This window comes from Bufo gargarizans, chromosome 1 (assembly GCF_014858855.1).
Source record: "Bufo gargarizans isolate SCDJY-AF-19 chromosome 1, ASM1485885v1, whole genome shotgun sequence".
Classification (NCBI taxonomy): Eukaryota; Metazoa; Chordata; class Amphibia; order Anura; family Bufonidae; genus Bufo; species Bufo gargarizans.
The window spans coordinates 688,156,675-688,181,983 of NC_058080.1; the positions used below are offsets into that span (position 1 = coordinate 688,156,675).

General features: G+C 50.6%; 1 protein-coding gene across 1 annotated transcript in view; it reads right to left on the reverse strand.

Annotated features, from left to right (window-relative positions):
- Positions 1 to 23,837, reverse strand: part of PAIP1 (poly(A) binding protein interacting protein 1) — a 40,704-nt gene extending 16,867 nt beyond the window's left edge. The window contains exons 1-3 of the mRNA XM_044276214.1: positions 23,509 to 23,837; positions 1,689 to 1,840; positions 298 to 495 (exon numbers count right to left, since the gene is read on the reverse strand). Of these exons, the coding sequence (XP_044132149.1) occupies positions 298 to 495; positions 1,689 to 1,840; positions 23,509 to 23,734 (576 nt within the window). The 5' untranslated portion in view covers positions 23,735 to 23,837. The remainder of the gene's footprint in view (positions 1 to 297; positions 496 to 1,688; positions 1,841 to 23,508) is intronic.
- Between the last annotated feature and the right edge of the window lie 1,472 nt (positions 23,838 to 25,309).

Consider the following 25,309-nt stretch of genomic DNA (forward strand, 5'->3'; position numbering starts at 1 on the left):
CACTGATGTAAACGCCACATTGTCTAGTGTCCTGCTCACTAACAGCAGCAGAAGTCCTGGGTTATGGTGGACACGAGCAGCACCCAAAGGACCCCACTGACTAGAAGAGTCTGTCAGGTTTCTGGCATCTTGCCAGACAAAACAGAGCAGCATGCAGGGCTATTTTATGTGGAATCTGCAATGGAGGCCCGATACAGAGCCTCCGACGCAGATGTGAACCCAGGCTTTTGGTAATATGTCGAGTCTCCTGTAAAGATATAATCTGGAGGAGATAAGGTTATGTTACAAAATACATACCTGCCCATAGATAAGTTCCACGAGCTCCTTCAAGGATTCTTCTGTGGTGACCCAGCCATTCAGGACATCTGTAAACTGGCCAATCTCAGCCTCAAAGCTACCCGGCTCTTCAGTTAAATGGTTGAGTATGTCCTGGACATAGCTTGCCAACGTGATGTTTAGGACAGCCGGATCTCCCACATTATTCTCCTCATAGGACTAGGACAATCACATAGCACAAGTTAGAACTTCTACATTGCTGTGTCACATAAAAATACCTAATAACATCAAACCTAGCACCATGGCCGCTTTCCATAAAAGCTCAGCAGATATCTATGGATGTCATCCTACTTATAAGAGCACCTGTTATTATGGCAGTTTCTTTAAAGGCTATGGACACCTTCGGAGGCATTTTTTATGATTGCATGTTACTCATTTTGGGCTACAAGTAATTTTTTCAATTGGTCTTTATTAAAAATATTCAGCTGTTACCGAGATACAAAAAAAAAAAAAAAAAAAAGTCTGTGTGCAAACTGTCGTTTTGTGTTTTCTTTGAATCTAGTCATCTGATGGCTCATGTGTAGTTCTTATTTTTGATCTCCTGACCTCATAAACACTCCCATTATAGCTCAATTCTTATCAAACAGTTTAGAATGTGGCTTAAATAAGTGTTTATGTGGTCATTACGTCAGAGATAAGAGCTCAACATGAGCTGTCAGCTGACAGGATAAAAAACAAACAAAAAAAAAAAAAACTGCTGGCATGTGACAGCTTGCAAACAGTGATTTTTTTTATAACCATTGTATCGCATGAACTGCTGAACATTTTACATTTTTAATAAAGTCCAACTGAAAAAATGATTTTGAGCCTATAATGAGTAAAATGCAGTAATATCATTATCTCAGGCGCTCCCACAGAAATTAATTGAGCACCGACATGCTTTTCTGACCAGCCGCTCTGTCAATTTTGGGGAAGGGGGGGGGGGGGCAACAGGGTATGGGGCCTCCATTCTCATGATCGGTGGGGGTTCCGGTGGTAAGACCCCCACCAATCTGCCTGTTTTAATGTTTTATTATACTTATTGAGTCTTACTTTTTCTAAATCCCATGGGGGATATATTTAATCTTGATTTTCCCCATAATGTCCGTGGAGGACCCAGACAGTTATTAGGACACGTCTCAGAACGGTCTAACAACAGAGAACACGGTCAGACGGTCCCTGGATCCTTCAAAGGATATGACAGCTTTTGTCCTGCTCCTGAGTGATCAGCATGACCAATATGCTCATCCTCATGCGGCAACTGCCCAAGGCTCATGACGTACACACTCTTCTCAACTCCTTACCATGGCTTAAAAAAAACGTACGTAACATAACGAACTACCAGCAGAGATCACACATAATGCAATACTTACATTGCCATCTGCAAAATATCCGGAGGGATAAAACTCGGCTGCATTTGCAGACAGTTTGGAGTTCACGGTGCTGGAATCTGGAGGCTGACCCTTATACACGGCCATGTGGCTGGTCTCTACAGATATCTGAACCTTTTTCTGATTTATTTGGGCTATGGAGACAACGAGAAGCTTGATGTAAGTGTTTAATGCAGAGACATCGCTTGGCAATAGTGTTATACATTTGTAATGAGAGACAAGGCATTATCCCCCGGCTCATTCATCATGTACACACAGCCTATATTCCGCCCCCCTTACAGCATCTCCTACCACGCTGCCCACCTGCATGCTCTGCCATCCCTTCCTGCTTTCCCACATGCACCGCTGTACTTCCTCTGCTGCCCACCTGCAGCGCTCTGCCATCTCTGCCCTCACTACCTGTCTACAAGGTCACCATGATGCCAGTGATCTGTATACAGCACAGCCAAACAGCAGAGCAGAAGGTCCACGTCTCCCCACTGTCTATGGTATATGGACAGTCCAATAAATGATGATGGAGGCAGCATGTCCGGTACAAAAATCCCTTTATTGGAAACCGCTTAAGTGAACAAACGTGTAAAGGTTGTTACGTTTCGGCTAACACATAGCCTTTATCAAACACCCCGTGTTATCCAAAAGATCCTGTTTAAAAACCCTAAGCCACTCCCACAATCACGGCTGTGGCCAATTACAGATTCATTTAATAGCTCACTATATCTCCGGTGTGCCGATATCTGCGTATTTATAATATCATGGTGGTCACCCATGTAAAACATAAGATCCAGCCACACACCTACCTTCATGATGCACGCTTCCAGCGCGTCCCTCGGCAGCCAGCACGCATGTCTGGGGAGGAGGGGCCATGTGTTCACATGTCCGTCGCTAGTCACATGATCGCAAGCCAACACGCCCCAGTGATCACGGTGACGTCGAAGCTCCTCCCAATCCCCACCCAGTCAGCGCTTCGTTGTCAGGGACGCGCAGAAAGCCCCCCTCTGATATGATCGCTGGCGAGTTTGTATGGGATACCTTTACAGGCGGCATAGACGAGGGAGGGCGGCCTTCTGCGCGTCCCTGACAACCAATCGCTGATTGGGCGGGGATTGGGAGGAGCTTCAACGTCACTGTGATCACTGGGGCGTGTTGGCTTGCGATCATGTGACTAGCGACAGACATGTGAACACATGGCCCCTCCTCTCCAGACATGCGTGCTGGCTGCCGAGGGACGCGCTGGAAGCGTGCATCATGAAGGTAGGTGTGTGGCTGGATCTTATGTTTTACATGGGTGACCACCATGATATTATAAATACGCAGATATCGGCACACCGGAGATATAGTGAGCTATTAAATGAATCTGTAATTGGCCACAGCCGTGATTGTGGGAGTGGCTTAGGGTTTTTAAACAGGATCTTTTGGATAACACGGGGTGTTTGATAAAGGCTATGTGTTAGCCGAAACGTAACAACCTTTACACGTTTGTTCACTTAAGCGGTTCCCAATAAAGGGATTTTTGTACCGGACATGCTGCCTCCATCATCATTTATAGGCCGCTGAAAACACAGGCCGCTGAAAACACAGGCCGCTGAAAACACAGGCCGCTGAAAACCCGTGTTGCTCAGCGACAGCCCCGAAACCTGACAGATCTAGAGGAGATCTGTGTGGAGGAGTGGGCCAAAATCCCTGCTGCAGTGTGTGCAAACCTGGTCAAGAACTACAGGAAACGTTTGACCTCTGTAATTGCAAACAAAGGTTTCTGTACCAAATATTAACACTGATTTTCTCAGGTGTTCAAATACTTACAGTATGTTCAGCAGTGCAAGACAAATACATTCTTTAAAAATCATACAATGTGATTTCCTGAATTTTCTTTTTAAAATCATGTCTCAGAGTGGGAATGCACCTACAATGTGAATTTCAGACCCTTCATGATTTCTAAGTGGGAGAACTTTGCAGGGTGTTCAAATACTTCTGTTCCTCAATGTACATAGAAAAGCCCTTGTCCTGCGCGATCCAGGGCAAGGGAACATGACATTCTCTGATGCCAACATCAGAGAGGCTACCTGGGTGAAAATATGGGTATGTCTGGGTTCAGATCTGAACTCAGACAACTCCCTTAAATTGATTTTCATACCGGATCCGGTTTGTTCCATTTCACAGACTGGACACAAAACGGCAGCTTGCAGCGGTTTTGTGTCTGGTCAAAACCGGAAAGCCATATGGCAAGTGTGAAACGTGCCTTATTCTGCTTTTCACCCCGCTAGGGTACAAAGCTGCTGCCTAGGAAGACATTTTTTGGGGTGAGGCGGGCTGGTACTTCCCAGTCATTAGAACGCTGACCAGCCTGTATAATCTCCGTGGTCTGCTATCAAACACCACTGACTATAAAGAATGGCGCATCAATGCTGTGTGACCAGGGCCGGCTCCACTGGACAGTCTGCACCTCCCCCTTCCTCATGGTAAGGCCACTTTCACACCGTCAGTGTTCGGTCAGTGATTGTAAGGAACATAGGCCAGCAGGAAATCTTCCCATTATACCTCATCTCGGTGGAGGCTCCACTTCTGGTTTTGGCTCACAATCACTGATCAAACACTGACTGCATGGAAGCGGCCCGAGTGGTTCTGTTGCACTGGGAAAAAAAAAAGGGCATGGTGTGGGTCAGACGAGCGAGGGCAATGCGTGAAGCGAACGCACAGCATCCGCCCTGAATCCTGACCCATTCATTTCAATAGGTCTGTGCACATCAGCTGTATTTTTCATGCATCATTTTGCATTGAGAATCGCAGCCTGTTCTATATTCTGCATTTTTAACGCAGCTCTGGCTCCAGAGAAGTGATCGGTGCTTTAGTGAAAAACGCATTGCGGATGTCACCTGGATGCAGTGATGGTTCCTAGGAGATGTTGTTTGTAATTCTTCAGTTTTTTTCCATGTGCGTGAAAAAATACATCAAAACTGATTTCACCAACGGGAAAAAAAACGGAAACACTGAACGCAATCTCAGACAAAACGGACTGAACTTGCTTGCAAAATGGTGCGAGTCTCACTGAACGCACCCTGAGAGAATTCGTACAGGTGGAACACGTGGGCCAAGGTTTACTAATGTATCTGCCCCAAAAACGTGTCTAAACTAAAGTGACACAAAATATACCCAATCTGGTGCATCTAGGGTTTCTACACTTTTTTCCAACATGTTCAACAAGGAGGCGGGGTTTAGCAGAAAGTGGTCGGAGCTTCAAGTCAAGAGGCGGGTGTAAGAGGCGCCAAAATTCTAGCGTAAAATTCTGTCCAAAAGTAAGCCCCCTGATAGTCGGTATAGAGTCAGAGAGAAGTGTCTGAGCCCCTGGGATAAATCTGGGGTAGGTCTAGAGAACCAGTCTTAGGGCACTTTCACACTAGCGTTTTTCTTTTTCGGCATAGAGTTCCGTCACAGGGGCTCTATACCGGAAAAGAACTGATCAGTTTTATCCCCATGCATTCTGAATGGAGAGTAATCCGTTCAGTTTGCATCAGGATGTCTTCAGTTCAGTCGTTTTGACTGATCAGGCAAAAGAGAAAACCGTAGCATGCTACGGTTTTCTCTCCGGCGAAAAAAACTGAAGACATGCCTGAACGCCGGATCCAGCATTTTTTCCCATAGGAATGTATTAGCGCCGGATCCGGCATTCAGGATACCGGAATGCCGGATCCGTCGTTCCGGCATGCGCAGATCGGTAAAAATGAGAAAAATGTACAAGACGGATCCGTCGGTCCGCATGACAAGCGGAGAGACGGATCCGTCCTTGCAATGCATTTGTGAGACGGATCCGCATCCGGATCACACTGCCGCAAGTGTGAAAGTAGCCTAAGATTACTCCTGTAGGATTAGGACATCCATCAACAAACCTCAACTGCACCAAAACTGTATGCAGTTTTTTCCTGCACTGTCCGAATACAACTTTAAAGGGATTCTCCACTTTTGCTAAACTGATGACCTCTCCTCAGAATAGGTCATCAATATCAGATCTCCATACAGCTGATCGGTGGGGGTGCCGGCAGTCAGGCCCCGGCCAATCGGATATTCATGACCTATTCTGAAGAGAAGATAAATGCAGACGGTGTCAGCAGCATCTCACATCATCGACTTTTATTTGGACTTCAAAGCAACAATACACATAGCAGCAACGTTTCGGCTGATACACCGCCTTTGTCACGCCTATTTACATTGTGTTACATCCATATATTTATGGTAAAAACAAGTGCGCCACCCCCATCCAGATTATCCAAATCCAGTATGCATATTTCTTCAACCCCTCTTTAGCCTAATTTACCTATATGTCTCACCTGAATGTCCACCAATCACACTATAGGTCAACCCCATCATCGCATGACGTCCGACATTGCTGTGCACCAAGTGTAGATCACAACATCAATCACCGCATTCGGCGTTCCTCACCGCCATGTGCGCATGTATACACAGCTGTACAAGCACTCACATCATAGTCTGTGCCCCCCACAATGCGTCCGTGGGTCCGCCCCTCAATGTCACGTCGCTCCGTCCTCTGCTGCCGTCATCGGGCCGCGACACGCGTTCCCAACTCCATCATCTTAGCGCCGACGCTATCTGACCTCACAGAGGGTGTCCCAATGTTGCCACGGCAACCCACAGCGTCACCGGAGGCATCCAAGTATCCATAGAAGCCCCACAACTATAGGCTGCGATCCACCACCTGTATATGGGTAGCCCCAAGTAATCACAATCCACACTATATAATATAGATTATAGGATAGTGATCCCAGACTACCAAAACTATTGATCCACATGATCCAGCAATGTCAGACTCACGAGTGCGATCACGGCACACTATCCATATCCCAGTATCCAGAGGCACTATATATGTCCTAATATCGCTATATACACTCCTCAACATCTAGCTTGACCAATAGCTTAAGTCTGTCCCGCCAAAAAAATACATGCGAGTGTCATCATCTGCTCCGCCATAATCGCAGGACAGAATTACCATACACCCTCGGACAATCATGGATGGGGAAAAAGGCCACTGTATGTGAAAACAATAGATTATATATAGATTTCCTTCAGAAAGAGGTGGAAAGTCTCAAGAAGGTGCTCAGTGATCTGGATACCCAAATCCAAGGCCTATTGAGTGTGGAAGAATATATAACATACAAAGATAAAATGTCTCAGCACGTGGCACGTCATAGAGTGGAGGTTGAACGTGTGAAAAGAGATAAGTGGCATAGAGACCTTGAAGACTATCAATCTGGCAAAGTATATAATTGGCAGTCTACGCAAACCCAGAGGAATAACCGACGGAGGAGAGGGAAACGTTTTGAACAAGGCAAATTTGGCTTAACTACAGGGGACTCTGACTCAACTGATGAGTCAGGTACATAGAATTTTTTTAGGAGCCAACAGAGGAGGAGGGGAGGTGGATATCAAAGGGGCGGTAGGAAACCTCACCGGCCTCACAAAAAAATCTGCCACCGATACAATCGTGTCCTCCGAAACATCCACAGGGCCGTGCCACGAGACGGGGTCGGAAGCAGTAGACCTCGTTGTCAATATTTCCTCTATACAGCTAAGTGAAGCCCAGATCCAAGTATTAAGTCGTGGATTAACTTTTTGCCCAAATATCCCTCGAGACTGGTTTGAATTAGAATTGGACCTTCAAAAGGTTCTATAGACGCTTGAGGCTGAAAGCGTTTTTTTTCTGGCAAAGAGAATATTAACAAGAATGCGATTGCTGGTGACTCCAGGACTGTATTATCATGTCACAAGTTGGGGTTAAAAGATAAGAGTCAATTTGTTCCACCACAGAGCAATCATGTTGTTGAGGCATATATAGAGATTATAAAAAAATGCATTGATGAATTGAAAACTGAAGGGGTCAGAGTATTAAGACATAATCTATCTTTGATTGAAAGGCAGGCTATACTAGAGTTAGAAAACAATACAAAGTTGACTGTGAAACCGGCAGACAAGGGGGGTGCTGTGGTCGTGATGGACACGGATAAGTATTTGGGAGAAGGATCCCAAATGGAATATAGCGGGCATCTTAGGAGTGATGTTGGATAAGGCTGTAGAGGATGGCATCATCAATGATGATTTAAGTAATTACCTACGTGTCAGCTATCCCATCACTCCCGTGATATATGTGCTGCCAAAGATCCACAAAAGGTTAGTGGACCCCCCTGGCCGATCTATTGTGTCGGGCAGGGGTTCCATCTTTAACACCGTCTCCATCTTTCTGGATAAGATCTTGCGTGTCCATGCGACCTCGGCACCCTCCTACATAGGGACACGGGACACTTCCTGACTAAATTGAATGAGATCATACTGCTTAAGGAGTTTTTGCTAGTCAGCTTTGATGTTGTATCATTATATACATCCATTGACCATGTATATGGGCTTAATGTCATTGATGTGGCCCTGGCCAGCACGGGTTTCTCTCCTGGAGCTGATCCTCGACCTCCTGGAGGTTGTCCTAAGAAGGAATTTCCTCTTTGGCGACACCTTCTACCAGCAGAAGCGTGGGGTGGCCATGGGGTCCAATGTGGCCCCGACCTACGCTAACATCTTCATGGCGGAGGTTGAGGATCGACTGGTATATCGTTCCAAATTTCATGAGAGAGTCCGGTGCTGGTGGCGCTACATTGATGACATTTTTATGATTTGGGAGGGTACTACTCTTGAATGTGATGAGTTCCACCAACACTTGAACTCTGGTTTCTGGGGACTTCAGTTCACTGTATCAGACAGTGAGCTGCAGTTTTTGGACGTTAGGGTTTATTTACAGGAGGGCATACTTAAAACCGATCTCTTTCAAAAATCCACTGATAAAAACACACTGTTGAGGTATGATAGTAATCATCCACACAAGATGGTTGACTCGTTGCCATGGAGCCAATTATTACGGGTACGCCGGATTGTGTCAGAAGAAGATATGTTTGAAAAATGTGTTTATGAGATGTGTAGGAAGTTTACAAACAGGGGATATCCCAAGAGATTGATGGGACGCACTAAAAAGAGAATCACGAACACTGAACGTAAGGGCACTCTAAATGTGAGTCCACACAATAGAATAGAGACGAGAATCCCTTTTGTGTCCGTCTACGGAGAGGATAGTGGCAAAATTGCCATAATCCTTAAAGAAGAATGGCAGGAATTTGAATTACCTCCGATGATGGCATATAAAAGGGGTCCTAACATTCGTGATCGAGTTGGGAAGGCAGATGTCGGAGGGAAAGATCTGGATAGACAACTAATCTTGGTCCCCAAAAAATATGGGGAATTTTCCTTGTCTCTCATGCTGCAACTGCAGTGGCATCATGAGAGGTGATAGCTTCCCACATCCATACAGTGGTAAAATATACAAGTTGAAAGGATATTACACGTGTAGATCCAGAGACGTCATTTATATGATACAGTGCCCGTGCAGTCTCATATATGTTGGTGAGACAACTATGGAACTAAGAGAGCGGATCAATAAACACAAGAGCACAATTAGGAAAGGTACGATTGATAAACCTGTAGCAAAGCACTTTATTCAGTGTGGGCATTCCATAAATCGATTACGGCAATAGATGGTGTAGGGCAGTGATGGCGAACCTTTTACAGACTGAGTGCCCAAACTGTAACCCAAAACCCACATATTTATCGCAAAGTGCCAACACAGCAATTTAACCTGAATACTACAGTCCAGTACAGTATTATATCTTCCATGAACTTTATCACTTAGCTATAATAGCCTGCCTACATTCAATGTGCTGCCTGTGTTGTTCATAGTGCGGCCTGCGCTGATGAATGGCAGGAAAAGTCTAAGGCATACTGGTACATCATAGACCAGGCATGGCCAACCTGCGGCTCTCCAGCTGTTGTAAAACTACAACTCCCACCATGCCCTGCTGTAGGCTAATAGCTGTAGGTAGTCTGGGCATGCTGGGAGTTGTCGTTTTGCAACAGCTGGAGAGCCTTAGGTTGGCCATCCCCATCATAGACCATTTCCAGGGTGTGGGTGCCCACAGCGAGGGCTCCAAGTGCCGCCTCTGGCACCCGTGCCATAGGTTCGCCATCACTGGTGTAGGGTATCTCAGAAGGGGAGGTGATAGGAATAAGATTCTGAGGAAAAAAGAACTCAAATGGATACACAATTTGAAGTCACTCCAACCGTATGGATTAAACATTGAGTTTCCACAATTGATTAAGTTGTTGTTGTGTAGTTTCCTTGTGGGTGTACAACTCTGTATTTTGTTTTTACATACAGTGGCCTTTTTCCCCATCCATGATTGTCCGAGAGTGTATGGTAATTCTGTCCTGCGAGCAGAGGATGGCAGAGCAGATGATGACACTCGCATGTATTTTTTGGGCGGGACAGACTTAAAGGGACACTGACAGGCCGAATAAGCATAATTAGCTGTATATATGTATGCACAGGTCTTCTATTGTGTATTAAAAACATATAAGTCTAACCCCTGTCCACCTTATGAAGACTGTAAAATTATGTTTTATAACCTGATAGAATTGCTTGTCTTTCTGCCCAAGGGGCGGCGTTTCAGCTTTACTTCTGCCCAGGCAGCCGCCCCCCAACCGCCGTTCTGAAGCGCCGCCCAGCTCATCAATATTCACTTCGCTGGGCGGCTTCTGCTGTCCCCGACGTTCCCAGATCCGGTGCATGCGCCCAGCACCCTCACTGGCCGGGATCACATTGCGCCTGCGTTCTGCGCCGGGCACTTTTCTCAGCAGCGCAGAAGCCGCCCAGCGAAGCTGAAACGCCGCCCCTTGGGCAGAAAGACAAGCAATTCTATCAGGTTATAAAACATCATTTTACAGTCTTCATAAGGTGGACAGGGGTTAGACTTATATGTTTTTAATACACAATAGAAGACCTGTGCATACATATATACAGCTAATTATGCTTATTCGGCCTGTCAGTGTCCCTTTAAGCTATTGGTCAAGCTAGATGTTGAGGAGTGTATATAGCGATATTAGGACATATATAGTGCCTCTGGATACTGGGATATGGATAGTGTGCCGTGAGTCTGACATTGCTGGATCAATAGTTTTGGTAGTCTGGAATCACTATCCTATAATCTATATTATATAGTGTGGATTGTGATTACTTGGGGCTACCCATATACAGGTGGTGGATCGCAGCCTATAGTTGTGGGGCTTCTGTGGATACTCGGATGCCTCCGGTGACGCTGTTAGTTGCCGTGGCAACATTGGGACACCCTCTGTGAGGTCAGATAGTTGCGCGTTGGTGCTAGGATGATGTAGTTAGGAGCGCGTGTCGCGGCCCGATGACGTCAGCAGCAGAGGACGGAGCGACGTGACATTGAGGGGCGGACCCACGGACGCATTGTGGGGGGCACTGACTATGACGTGAGTGATTGTACAGCTGTGTATACATGCGCACATGGCGGTGAGGAACTCCGAATGCGGTGATTGATGTTGTGATCTACACTTGGTGCACAGCAATGTCGGATGTCATGCGATGATGGGGTTGACCTATAGTGTGATTGGTGGACATTCAGGTGAGACATATAGGTAAATTAGGCTAAAGAGGGGTTGAAGAAATATGCATACTCATTGGTCAGTTTATACCATTGCCTGCAATTGGATAATCTGGATGGGGGTGGCGCACTTGTTTTTACATAAATACATGGATGTAACACAATGTGAATAGGCTTGACAAAGGCTGTGTATCAGCCGAAACGTTGCTGCTATGTGTATTGTTGCTTTGAAGTCCAAATAAAAGTCGATGATGTGAGATGCTGCTGACACCGTCTGCATTTATCTATATATTCCGGCCGTTGGATCCAGGGCCATTGGTGAGGCTGTTGCATCTACTAGGATACATCAACAAGGACCGAGTGCTGCTGCTTCTACATTTTGTTTTATGCTATTCTGAGGAGAAGTCATCAGTACGGCAAAAGCAGAGAATCCCTTTAAAGGGAACCTGTCAGCTGCACTATGCTTTCCTCACTGAGGGCAGCGCGGTGTAGGGACAATATCTTTCACAGTACTGATCTGCAGAAGCCCACAGCTCGGTGAGGCTCACTGTGCCCACCCCCCGGACCACAAGTGACAGGCACAACAGTAAAGAAACCTGTCACTCATCGTCCGGAGGCGGGGGAGGATGGGGACAGCAGTGGACGCCTCTCCCTCGCAGCGCTGGTGCGTGCTGTGGGCTAAAGCCAGTCTGTACTGACATCCCACCAGCGTCAGGCAGCTCTGTCCCTACACTCCCCGCATGGAGGCTGCACAGCGCAGGCGACAGGTTCCCTTTGAGAGGAGCATCTCGATTCTGTCTCTTCAAAAGGATGCAGTTAAATACACTTCATGCGCTCAGCACCTATCCAGGATATAACATGGGGGAGATCATCAGGGACCCCAAAAACACCCTTTATCCAAAGTACAGATGGGGGGGGGGGGGGGGGGCACTGTAGAGTATTTCTGGTAGTGGCAGGAGTGACAGGGGAAGTAGTACCAAGTATAGATGATGGAGGTAGTGGTACTGTATAGGACTGCGCCATATTATCACATCTCCGAGACGGCACTGTGCCCGGGCACAGACACCTTACTGCACATGCAGATGGCGCCTCCAAGAAGTGAAAAAACGAGATTTTTGTATAACTTACCAGTAAAATCTCTTTCTCGCTCTTTCCTTGGGGGACACAGAAGACCTTGGGTATAGCTCATCTCCCTAGGAGGCGTGACACTAAGTGAAAACTGTTAAGCCCCTCCTCCACAGCTATACCCTCAGCCTGGAGAGAGAGACTGCCAGTTGCGTGTCCAAGCAGTGAGAAAAGGCAAAGACCAACAAGGAACCAAAAAGCCAACTACCCAACGGGTAACAAAAACTCGGAAAACGCACAGAGAAAAAACAATGAATGGGTGGGTGCTGTGTCCCCCAAGGAAAGAGCGAGAAAGAGATTTTACTGGTAAGTTATACAAAAATCTCGTTTTCTCGCCCAGTTTCCTTGGGGGACACAGAAGACCTTGGGACGTTCAAAAGCAGTCCAAAAGGGGGAGGGACCACAGCACCAAGGTGAAGCACCCGAAAGGCATCAATGAACCGCCGCCTGTAAACCCAGGCGGGGTAAGGCAGCATCCGCCAAAGTCAGAGCATGCACCCTGTAGAAACTCAGTAAGGCGTGCAAGGCAGACCCGTGGCCACCGTGCCCAAATGCACAGCCGAAGCCCAATGCCTCCAGCCCAGGAGGCACCGACCGCTCTGGTGAAAGGAACGGTGACACCAACGACAGAATCCTGCCCTAGGTGCGGTAACCTCAGCAATAGCCAATCTGATCAAGCGGAGGAAAACCACCCTGGAGTCTGTCAACCCTATGCACAGACCTCCTGGAAACCCAAGAGGCCGAACGTCTGCAAGAGTCGGAGATCTCCAAGTAAAAACGGCAAGGCCCAAACAACGACCAAATAGGTGAGGTGTTGAAGCGAAAGGCAAACACCACCTTCAGAAGGAAGGAAGAAACGGGATGCAGAAACAGCCCTGACCTGGAAAAGACAGAAAGCTCGTAACAACAAAAAAGGCCAATCTGGCACCCGTCAGAGACACGACCGATACGGAACACGACCGTACAGGACAGAAGGGATAGAGAGAACTCCTGTAACGGCTCCAAGGACAAGATTGGAGCGCCGAGAGCTCAGAATACAGTCCCCAGGGCGGTACCGAAGGACAGTACAGAGGAACCAAAGAGCCACTCCGAGGAAGAAGGACTTGGCAGGCCAGAGGGCCGGGAACGCTGGAAGAGGAAGAACAGCGCCGACACTTGACACCTCAAGGAAAAGACAGAACCATGGGGAAAGAACTTCAGTGTGGGGAATGCACAGCTTCCCACAGAACCCCAGTCAAAAAAAAAAAAAAAAAAAAAAAACCTAAGTCTTACGACAGATCCTGGACGAAACACAGCCAGGAGCGGACAGTCGCCTGGCAAGCAGGCGAAAACCCAATGTGATCAGGCGCAGACCAGTAACACGGGCACAAGGGTCGACAAAACTAGCCCCGTCGGCCCTCAAACAACGTTGTCCCGTATCCACCCGAGTGGAGGAGCAGAGGACAGAGGGAAAGAACCCAAAGGATCCACCAGACGCCAGGGGAAGGCAGGCTAAAGTCCATGCCGATGCAACCACGTTGTACAGTCCCGGTGAGGGAGACCAAAGGACAACCTGGACCGAGGTAGTCCCCCCAAGACATCGAGAAGGTAAGTCTACATCAGGACCATCGTCTTAGAACGGGCCACGCAATCTGCACTCAGTGGGGGGACAGAACGCGGTAGACTCGGTAAATAGGCACACAGCTAATACAGCCAGCGTGAACAAGGGAGACGGTACGAGGCCAAAAGGAACACCGGAACCATCCACTTAAACAAACATGCTCTCCCCAGAGGGGAGGACCGTGAAAATACAGCCTCCGAAGGCTGGCGAGAAGCCACATCGGAGTGATTCGTATAGAGCGGGAGCCGAACAAAGCCGGCGAGATAAGGCCGCCGAGACAGAGGCCGACAACACACCCTCCAACCGAAAGGAGGAGTGGGCAACAGGGAAGCCATAGGACAGCTCAAAAGCAGAATCCGCTACACTGTGAGACGCCCAGTCCACCGTCTCGCAGAAGGCGAATACCTTGAAGAACCCAAGGCGGAGGTCCCCGGACCTGGGTAATCCAGCACCCAAGAGAAGTCGGGTGACCTTCCCGAGAAGAGCAGCCCGAACCCGGTAGCAGATCAGACAGGAGCGTAGAGGCGCCAAGAGGAAGGACTCATACCACACTGCATCCGAAGAGGAGGAAATTGCAGCAGGCAAGGGAACCACAGTCCTGCCAGAGTCAACGAAGAATTCGAGAGGCGCCGCAGACAACAGCACTCTCGACCATGTGACCACTAGCGCAGGGAAGTAATGCCGCAGAAGGACGCATGGGCATGCATCTAGGACCCACGAACACTCCCTGTCAGCTCGGTGCAGCAGAGAGCAAAAGAGCCTGTCCGGTCAGGAGGACAGAATGAACTCCCTAGGGACGAGTGCAAGGCTGGCGGCAAGCATCGTCTCCCAAGAAACAAAGGTATGCCGCAGGAAGCAGGTGAGGCATACGTACGAGCAGCCCCGTAAGCAGCGAGAAGGCCAACCCACCTAGAAAAAAAGGGGGGGGGGGGGGCTCGTCCCAGAGTGCCCCAGCATGTACGGAATTGCAAAGTGCAACCTGAAAGGGAGTTATGCACAAACCTAGCATAGCATGCGAAGGAACGCAATCAGCCCACCCCGAAAGGGGGGAAATTGTACCTGGCCAACAGCAGACGGCAAGAGTGCAAAGACCCGTCCCAAAAGGGAGTGATGCCTAAGGCCGTACCTACTTCAGAGAAGCAGGACATTACCCTATATTCCAGCAGGAACGCAGGAGGTCCACCTAGCGAAAGGGGAACATGCACAGGGATATCCTAGCATTAAATGAGTGTGCAATAATACACCCAACACTGAACTCAGCGAGAGTGCAACTACTCTGCCAATGAAGGGGGACATGTACAAGTCCAGCACAGCCATACAAGGACAGCCGTGAATCTCATGAGCGTGCCAAATTCTGCCCTTGAAGTGAGAGGTGGTCATGCACAAGGCCAGCACCGTAACCAATGGAAGTGCAAGCGTCCCACCCATGTTAGAGGGCCATTCTCCTGGCCAGCAATGTATACGGTGAGAGTGTAGCACAACGCCCAGAAAAAGGGAGGGTAAAGCACATGGCCAGCATCTCATCCAGGGAGAGTGCGAGCACACCGCCATGCATGGGAGTCATACACATTGCCAGCAATGTACTGGCAAGAGACAAACACAGTCACTAAGGATGCGTGCATGTCGCCTGAGGAAGGAAGGCATGCCCCGGGCTGGCAGAGAATCCAGCAAGAGTGCGTACACCGCCTACGGAAGAGGGGCCATGCATATGGCCGACAGCGGATCCAGCGAGAGCGCAAGCACCCTGCCATGTATGGGATACATTCACGTGGCCAGCAACGTACCTGCGAGGAAACAACCAACGACAGAGGGAAGTATGTATGCTGCCTGAGGGAAGGAGGCATACCTAAGGCCGGCAGGGAATCCAACAAGGGTGCAGCATACCGCCTAAGAAATGGCCGGCAGCGAAACCAGTGAGTGCAGCATAAGAACATAGTACATCATAGCACATCAGCGAGTGCGCAGCATTCCACCAATGGAAGGGGGATGTGCACATATCCAAAACCGTATCCGGCGAGAGTGCAGTATTCCGCCTAAAAAAGGGGGTCATGCACATGATCGGCAACAGATCCAGTGAGAGTGCCGCGTTCCGCCCAGGAGGGGGGTCACGCACATGGCCGGCAGCGAATCCAGTGAGTGCTGCGTTCCGCCCAGGAAGGGGGTCCCGCACAGGGCCGGCAGCAAAACCAGAGAGTGCAGCGTTCCGCTTATGGAAGGGAGTCGTGCACATGGCCAGCACCGTATCCGGTGAAGGTGCAGTATTCCGCCTAAGAAGGGGGTTATGCACATGGCCAGCCAGGGGGAGTGCAGTAGCCCGCCTAGGAAGGGGGGGAATGCACATGGCAGGCACCATAACCGGAGAGACGATGAATGCTGCCTACAGAAGGTCCGAATGCACTTGGCCAGCGCCGTATCCTGGAAGAGGCAAGAAAAAAACCACCTAAAAGGGGAAATGCCCTAGCAGCGACGCAGGCTGGGAGCGCAACACCATGCCGCCTGTGGAAAGAGGACATGCAGACATGCAGCATTACTGATGAGGCTGCAGCGTCCTGCGCAGCCCAATAGAAATCATGATCAATTATTAATTATTTTATCATTATAAAACTTTTTTTTTTTTTTTTTTTTTTTTTTTTTTTTATCTAATTTAAAACCCAGCCTCTGAGGCTAAAGGGGAGCCACTATATAGGGGCCCTGAGAAGACCAGGAGAAAAAAAGGAGGGCTAACTATACAGACCCACTTGTGGGAGCCGGCCTGTACCCAAAGGGTTAACAGGGATCCGGCCTGGAGGGCGGCGTGCGATCCCCTGGGGGCGGAGGAACCTCCAGGCGGGAAAAAAATCGCGCCTGGAGAAGTTCCCGCCCCCTCCACCAGAGACCGGAAAATTGCGGCCTAGTAGGCCGCGAAGCCGGGGGCTAAAGTTGCGGCGTCCGGCCCGTCATACCGCCGGGACCTGAGGCGGAATGGCGGTTCAAACCGGCCGCGGGAGCCCACCCCGCAGGCCGGTCGGGATTGCGGCCCAGCAGGCCCGAAGCCTGGGACCAACTAGCGGAGCCCCGCCGACCGGCACCTGCTGGGGCATAGTCAAGCCCAATGCGGGCCGCGGGAGCCCACCCCGCCGGCCGAAAGAGAGGGGGGCGCGGAGTGCAGTTCTGCCGGCCGCGGGAGCCCACCCCGCCGCCAGAAGAGACAGGAGGGCCGGAATGGCGGCTCGCTGGCCGCGGGGGCCCCTCCGCCGGCCGGAAGATACAGGGGCCCGAAGTGGCGGTTCTGCTGGCCGCGGGAGCCACCCGGCCGGCCGGAATAGACAGGGGCCAAAATGCGGTTTTGCCGGCCGCGGGAGCCCACCCCGCCGCCAGAAAAGACAGGAGGGCCGGAATGGCGGCTCGCTGGCCGCGGGAGCCCACCCCGCCGGCCGGAAGAGTAAGGGGTCCTCCTTACTCCACTGCAGCGTCCTGCCCCTCCGGTAAGCCCAATGTGATCAGGCGAAATGGGGGGGAAGCCCAGATGCCAGGGGGGGACCCAGAGACGGAGAGCTCAGGATATAGTCCCCTCACTAGCAGCATGTCCCATGAGGCCAGGAGAAAAGAGGAGCAGATTGCCGCACAGCGGCACCCCAGGGGCCAGCCTATGTCCAGCAGGGGAAGGGTCCAGAGGCCCAGTATGGGGGTCAGGCACGCAGGAGACCATTGGGTGGGGGACGTAGGGCTGGAGAAGCCACTCTCTTACCACAGCCGTCATCACCCTCGGTCCATTCCAGCAGGGTCGCCCCTTCAGCTACTGGCACCGTAGTGGCAGGACGCTGGAAGAGGGGCTTGGCGTGCGGGCGACCCTTGTGCTGGCGGGATGCAGGGGAGCTGGGCTGCCCTGGTCCACCTTGCCTTCTGTGGGGGAGGCAGCAGTGCGGTGACCGGCACTGGCGCAGCTCAACCCCGGGAGAACAGAGAGGTCTAGTGCGTCTCTGTTGTCCCTGATGATCTGGAACAAAAAGAAAGAAAAAAGTAAAAATCTAAAAATTTAAACAAGGAGAAAAGAGCCCTGCAGAGCAGGGAGTGTCTTGCCTCCTTGGACACTAAGCAAAAAACTGGCAGTCTCTCTCTCCAGGCTGAGGGTATAGCTGTGGAGGAGGGGCTTAACAGTTTTCACTTAGTGTCACGCCTCCTAGGGAGATGAGCTATACCCAAGGTCTTCTGTGTCCCCCAAGGAAACTGGGCGAGAAATACAGTGCACCCCCCCCCCGATACAGGATAACCCTCTATATACAGTGCACCCCCCGATACAGGATAACCCTCTATATACAGTGCAACCCCCCGATACAGGATAACCCTCTATATACAGTGCACCCCCCCGATACAGGATAACCCTCTATATACAGTGCACCCCCTCTATATACAGGATAACCCTCTATATACAGTGCACCCCCCGATACAGGATAACCCTCTATATACAGTGCAACCCCCCGATACAGGATAACCCTCTATATACAGTGCAACCCCCCGATACAGGATAACCCTCTATATACAGTGCAACCCCCCGATACAGGATAACCCTCTATATACAGTGCAACCCCCCGATACAGGATAACCCTCTATATACAGTGCACCCCCCCCGATACAGGATAACCCTCTATATACAGTGCACCCCCCCCGATACAGGATAACCCTCTATATACAGTGCACCCCCCCCGATACAGGATAACCCTCTATATACAGTGCACCCCCCCGATACAGGATAACCCTCTATATACAGTGCACCCCCCCCCGATACAGGATAACCCTCTATATACAGTGCACCCCCCCCGATACAGGATAACCCTCTATATACAGTGCACCCCCCCGATACAGGATAACCCTCTATATACAGTGCACCCCCCCCAATACAGGATAACCCTCTATATACAGTGCACCCCCCCCCCCCCCCGATACAGGATAACCCTCTATATACAGTGCACCCCCCGATACAGGATAACCCTCTATATACAGTGCACCCCCCGATACAGGATAACCCTCTATATACAGTGCACCCCCCGATACAGGATAACCCTCTATATACAGTGCACCCCCCGATACAGGATAACCCTCTATATACAGTGCACCCCCCGATACAGGATAACCCTCTATATACAGTGCACCCCCCGATACAGGATAACCCTCTATATACAGTGCACCCCCCGATACAGGATAACCCTCTATATACAGTGCACCCCCCGATACAGGATAACCCTCTATATACAGTGCACCCCCCGATACAGGATAACCCTCTATATACAGTGCACCCCCCCGATACAGGATAACCCTCTATATACAGTGCACCCCCCGATACAGGATAACCCTCTATATACAGGACAGCCCCCTCATACAGTGCTCCCCCTCTATATACAGGACATCCCCCAGTACAGGATAACCGCTCTGTATACAGGACACCCCGCTATATAGTGCACCCCCCCTCCCCGATACAGGATAATCCTCTCTATATATAGCACCCCCAATCAAAGGTCGCAATAACACCTGTACAAGCGTCATAGACGCCTGTTCGGGCCATTTTACTCCCTGGAAAAAGTATATGGTGTACCGATACGCCTTAGACTTTTCCCTGCCACTCACCAGCGCAGTGAGCGCTGTGAACGGAACGGCAGCGATGCTGCTGCTGCCTGAAAGCCAATAACAAGGCTCATTACAGTGAGGAGCTTTTTTATTGGTCAGTTTGAGCGAGCTGCCGACCATTTGGCACGCTGCTCTGAAGCTGCAGCGCGCGATATCACTATATATGCACACACCATCTGCACAGGGCAGCTCTCTCAGTGGGTGCTGCCCACACTCTACAGCACCTGGAGCACCATGTTCAGGATCTAGAGCAGGGCTCGTCCTCCGGTCCCAGCTGCTGCTTAGGATGAGCCCAGTAAGTTAGCTCTTCTACTGTGGTGATGGGTGCTGTGGGTAGGGGGGCACCAGGTATCATCTCTACAGTGTGTACCACTGATAATGCGCAAAAGGAGTGTCCTGAGGTTTACCTGATGCCATGAACTTGTTTAGTACCGAGCTGTCTGCAAAGCATCCCCATTGTTAACCCCTTCAGTCGATCTAATCCCGTCATACTGTAAGATCTCACATCCCGTTTCCTTTCCCATTACAGATTGTGTGGGCATTGTAGGTACAGCTTGTTGATCTACACACATGCACCAAGCTCTATTAACTCTTGCTGTTCCTTCAGAAGAAAGAAGGACCCACACAAATGAAACTTTGCATTTCCCCTTTTCATCCTGCGATTTGGTGACATAAAGGTATTGCTCTGTCTCAGTCTAAACCTTAGCCGATTTCTTGCTCAGGGTGTGCCCAGTAAGTTAGCGCCTCTTCTGTGGTGATAGGTGCTGTGGGCAGGGGCACCACATTATTTCTACAGTATGTGTATTCATTCATGGTGTATGGGCACAGAGCTATGGCACTGCAGCCTCCATTGTGTGTACGCTCTGAGAAGAGGAGGGGGCATGCCCCTGGCACTGGTGTTCTGAAGTGCCCTGTGCATGTGGAGGGCAGTGGGGTTTGTAAGAGGCAGGCAGTGGCAGGAAGGCCTGTGCCCTGCTGTGGCTCTCATGCCTTTCTGCAGTACTTAGGCTGGAAGTGAAGCTCTGCTTCACTCCCATGTAACATGTCATAGGATCCACTGGTGTGGACAAGGACAGGGCCCCAGTGCTAATGGGACCCTGCCTGTAACTGCCATAGACCTACGTGCAGCTGTATGCCACCTAAAACCAGAGGGCTGCTGCGGCCTACTGCTTCTGTCAGGGGAGGTGTCCCTGTTATGACTGACCTGTCTGACTAGTGATAAAGTACAGGGAAGACCCACTATACTGGACTATGCTTTACTATAACTGCCTGCTGTTATTAAGACCAGTAACGGTCCCCTGCATCGCCACCTCTTAGGCCCCGTTCACATCACCGCTATTTATTTCTGTTATTCTGCAGAACAATGAAAATAACGGAAGTGCTGGATCGGGCGCATAACTGAGATGAACAGACACCATGTACTGTTATGGAGTCTATTCAGGTTCTGTTTAGGATCTTGTCTTTTTACCAGACAAATAAGTCCCCATGTAAGGTTTTTTTGTCCGGTGTTTGACAGAATCTGCGACAGAGCCCCGTACAGAGCCTCCAGCGCAGATGCGAACAAGCCCCTGACATTATGTAGGCCTACTATCAGTTATTTCTACTACTTCAAGCTTTGTACTCCTCCTCGCCTAAAAATACTCCTCAAAAATGGGAAGAGGAGTATTTTTACTCTTCTGGAAAAAAAATTGTGCGACCTCTGCCCCAAATACAGGATAACCCCTCTAGATGCAGTGCACCCCCGATACAGGATAACCCCTCTAGATGCAGTGCACCCCCGATACAGGATAACCCCTCTAGATGCAGTGCACCCCCGATACAGGATAACCCCTCTAGATGCAGTGCACGCCCGATACAGGATAACCCCTCTAGATGCAGTGCACCCCCCGACACAGGATAACCCCTCTAGATGCAGTGCACCCCCCGACACAGGATAACCCCTCTAGATGCAGTGCACCCCCCGACACAGGATAACCCCTCTAGATGCAGTGCACCCCCCCGACACAGGATAACCCCTCTAGATGCAGTGCACCCCCCGACACAGGATAACCCCTCTAGATGCAGTGCACCCCCCCGACACAGGATAACCCCTCTAGATGCAGTGCACCCCCCCGACACAGGATAACCCCTCTAGATGCAGTGCACCCCCCGACACAGGATAACCCCTCTAGATGCAGTGCACCCCCCGACACAGGATAACCCCTCTAGATGCAGTGCACCCCCCGACACAGGATAACCCCTCTAGATGCAGTGCACCCCCCGACACAGGATAACCCCTCTAGATGCAGTGCACCCCCCGACACAGGATAACCCCTCTAGATGCAGTGCACCCCCGACACAGGATAACCCCTCTAGATGCAGTGCACCCCCGACACAGGATAACCCCTCTAGATGCAGTGCACCCCCGACACAGGATAACCCCTCTAGATGCAGTGCACCCCCCGACACAGGATAACCCCTCTAGATGCAGTGCACCCCCGACACAGGATAACCCCTCTAGATGCAGTGCACCCCCGACACAGGATAACCTCTCTAGATGCAGTGCACCCCCCGACACAGGATAACCTCTCTAGATGCAGTGCACCCCCCGACACAGGATAACCCCGCTAGATGCAGTGCACCCCCGACACAGGATAACCCCGCTAGATGCAGTGCACCCCCGACACAGGATAACCCCGCTAGATGCAGTGCACCCCCGACACAGGATAACCCCGCTAGATGCAGTGCACCCCCGACACAGGATAACCCCGCTAGATGCAGTGCACCCCCGACACAGGATAACCCCTCTAGATGCAGTGCACCCCCGACACAGGATAACCCCTCTAGATGCAGTGCACCCCCGACACAGGATAACCCCTCTAGATGCAGTGCACCCCCGACACAGGATAACCCCTCTAGATGCAGTGCACCCCCGACACAGGATAACCCCTCTAGATGCAGTGCACCCCCGACACAGGATAACCCCTCTATATACAGTGCACCCCCGATACAGGATAACCCTCTATATACAGTGCACCCCCGATACAGGATAACCCTCTATATACAGTGCACCCCCGATACAGGATAACCCCTCTATATACAGTGCACCCCCCGATACAGGATAACCCCTCTATATACAGTGCACCCCCGATACAGGATAACCCCTCTATATACAGTGCACCCCCAATACAGGATAACCCTCTATATACAGTGCACCCCCGATACAGGATAACCCCTCTATATACAGTGCACCCCCGATACAGGATAACCCCTCTATATACAGTGCACCCCCGATACAGGATAACCCCTCTAGATGCAGTGCACCCCCCGACACAGGATAACCCCTCTATATACAGTGCACCCCCGATACAGGATAACCCCTCTATATACAGTGCACCCCCGATACAGGATAACCCCTCTATATACAGTGCAGCCCCCGATACAGGATAACCCCTCGATACAGGATAACCCCTCATACAGTGCACACAACCCTATATACAGTGCCCCCCCCCCTATACCCCATATCTTACTGACAGGTGATGGGGCAGTGGTACCTTGTATGTGATAGTTAGAGGGATTATGGGGCAATGATACTGTGCAGCAGGTATTTGGAGGGATGATGGAGGTAGTGGCGCTTTCTATATGATAGTGGGAAGGATGATGGAGGTAGTGTTATTGTGTATGATAGTGAGGATGATGGAGGTAGTTGCGCTTTCTATATGATAGTGAGGATGATGGAGGTAGTGGCGCTTTCTATATGATAGTGGGAAGGATGATGGAGGTAGTGTTATTGTGTATGATAGTGAGGATGATGGAGGTAGTTGCGCTTTCTATATGATAGTGAGGATGATGGAGGTAGTGGCGCTTTCTATATGACAGTGGGTAGGATGACGGAGGTAGTGTTATTGTGTATGTGATAGCGGGAAGGATGATGGAGCTAGTGATGATGGTGGTTGTAGTACAGGAGGGTTGTCCTCGGTGCGGGTACCTGCAGCAGAGATGCTTCCCAGGGGAGGAATGCTGAGGGGCGGCCGTAGCGGCTCTTGTTGCTGGGGTCCTCCCGCCCTCTGCGCTGAGGTGATGGATTCCACTCCGTTGTTCTGGCCCCGGAAGGCGGGCGGTGTGTCGCCTTCTCGCCCGCGTCCTCTGCCTGTCCCTACGCCGCGACCTCTGCCTCTGCCGCCTCCCGGGGCTCTATCAAAGCCGTCACACATAGCGTTGTAAACACGGTACCGTCACGGAGCTCGGCAGTCGAGCAGCCCTCTCCGGGCCCGATCACAGAACCCCCGCTCCGCCCCCTTGTCAACAGGAAGCGGAGCGGACAGCGTCACCTGCAGGACGGAGGTCCAACTCCGCAGTCACTGCACACAGTGGAAGGCTGACGCAACCACAGCGCCGCCTGGTAGCGGAGGACTGCAGCGCTGGTCCCATGTGACCGTGGTGATGTCTGGTGCAGTCTGGGCAGCAGACTTGTGTGTGTCACGTCTTTCCTGCATTATGTTCAGTGACACAAACTGTGCAATGGCTAAGAATGGCCCCTACTCCCTACTGCACCTAGGGTAGTGCGCCAGTTGATGGCAGGCAGTGCGGCTGGTCGTCTCTACAAGCGGCTGCAGCGTTCTCTCACATGGACCACTGCTGTGTCTGTGTCCCCACAAGGTCCTCTGGGGACCTCAATAGGAACATGGCATGCATGCCGCAGCTTATCCCAGTGTTGCGGCATGCATGGCTCATGTACAGGCCCATGCCAGCATCATATAGTGCAGTAGGTCAGTATTTACAGTGCGTTGCTCTCATGGGCATAACCAGAAAAGTCCGAGCCCCATAAAAACCATGTACCTACTCTGTGTGAAAGGTCGTGGAGAGACCCACAGATACACTTCCAGTCACAGGGGCGGGCTGGCCATAGACCTTACAGAGAAATATCCCGGTGGGCCGATGCCCGGGGGTCCGCCCAAGCAGGGCCGGTGCTACCATAAGGCAGACCAAGCGGCCGCCTTAGGGCGCACCCTGGGGGAAAAATGAGACATGGAGGGGGAGAAATGTGACATGGGGGTTTGATGGCTGACATTGGGGGCTGATGGCTGGGGGATGATGTCTGACATGGGGTTCTGATCTGAGGTCTGATTAACATTGGGGGTCTGATTGCTGGTCTGACCTGAGGTGTAATGGAAAATATTTTTTTCTTATTATCCTCCTCTAAAACCTAGGTGTGTCTTAGGCTGAGTTCACACGGGCGAGATTTCCGCGCGGGTGCAATGCAGTAGGTGAACGCATTGCACCTGCACTGAATCCTGACCCATTCATTTCAATGGGTCTGTGCACATGAGCATTATTTTTCATGCATCACTTCTGCAATGCTTTAAAATCGCAGCATGTTCTATATTCTGCGTTTTTCACGCAGGCCTGGCCCCAAAGAAGTGAATGGGGCTGCGTTAATAACGCATTGCATCTGCAAGCAAGTGCGGGTGCGATGCGTTTTTCACTGATGGTTGCTAGGAGATGTTGTTTGTAAACCTTCAGTTTTTTATCACGCGCGTGAAAAAAGCATCAAAACGCATTGCACCCGCGCGGAAAAAACTGAACAACTGAACGCAATTGCAGCCAAAACTGACTTAACTTGCTTGCAAAATGGTGCGGTTTTAACTGAACGCACCCTGAACGCATCCGGACCAAATCTGTCACGCTCGTGTGAACTCAGCCTTAGAGGGCGAAAAATATGGTCCTTAAACCAGCCATTGTCTGAAGCAGAGAGAAGATACCAGGACCACAGAGAGGAGAAGCATGGG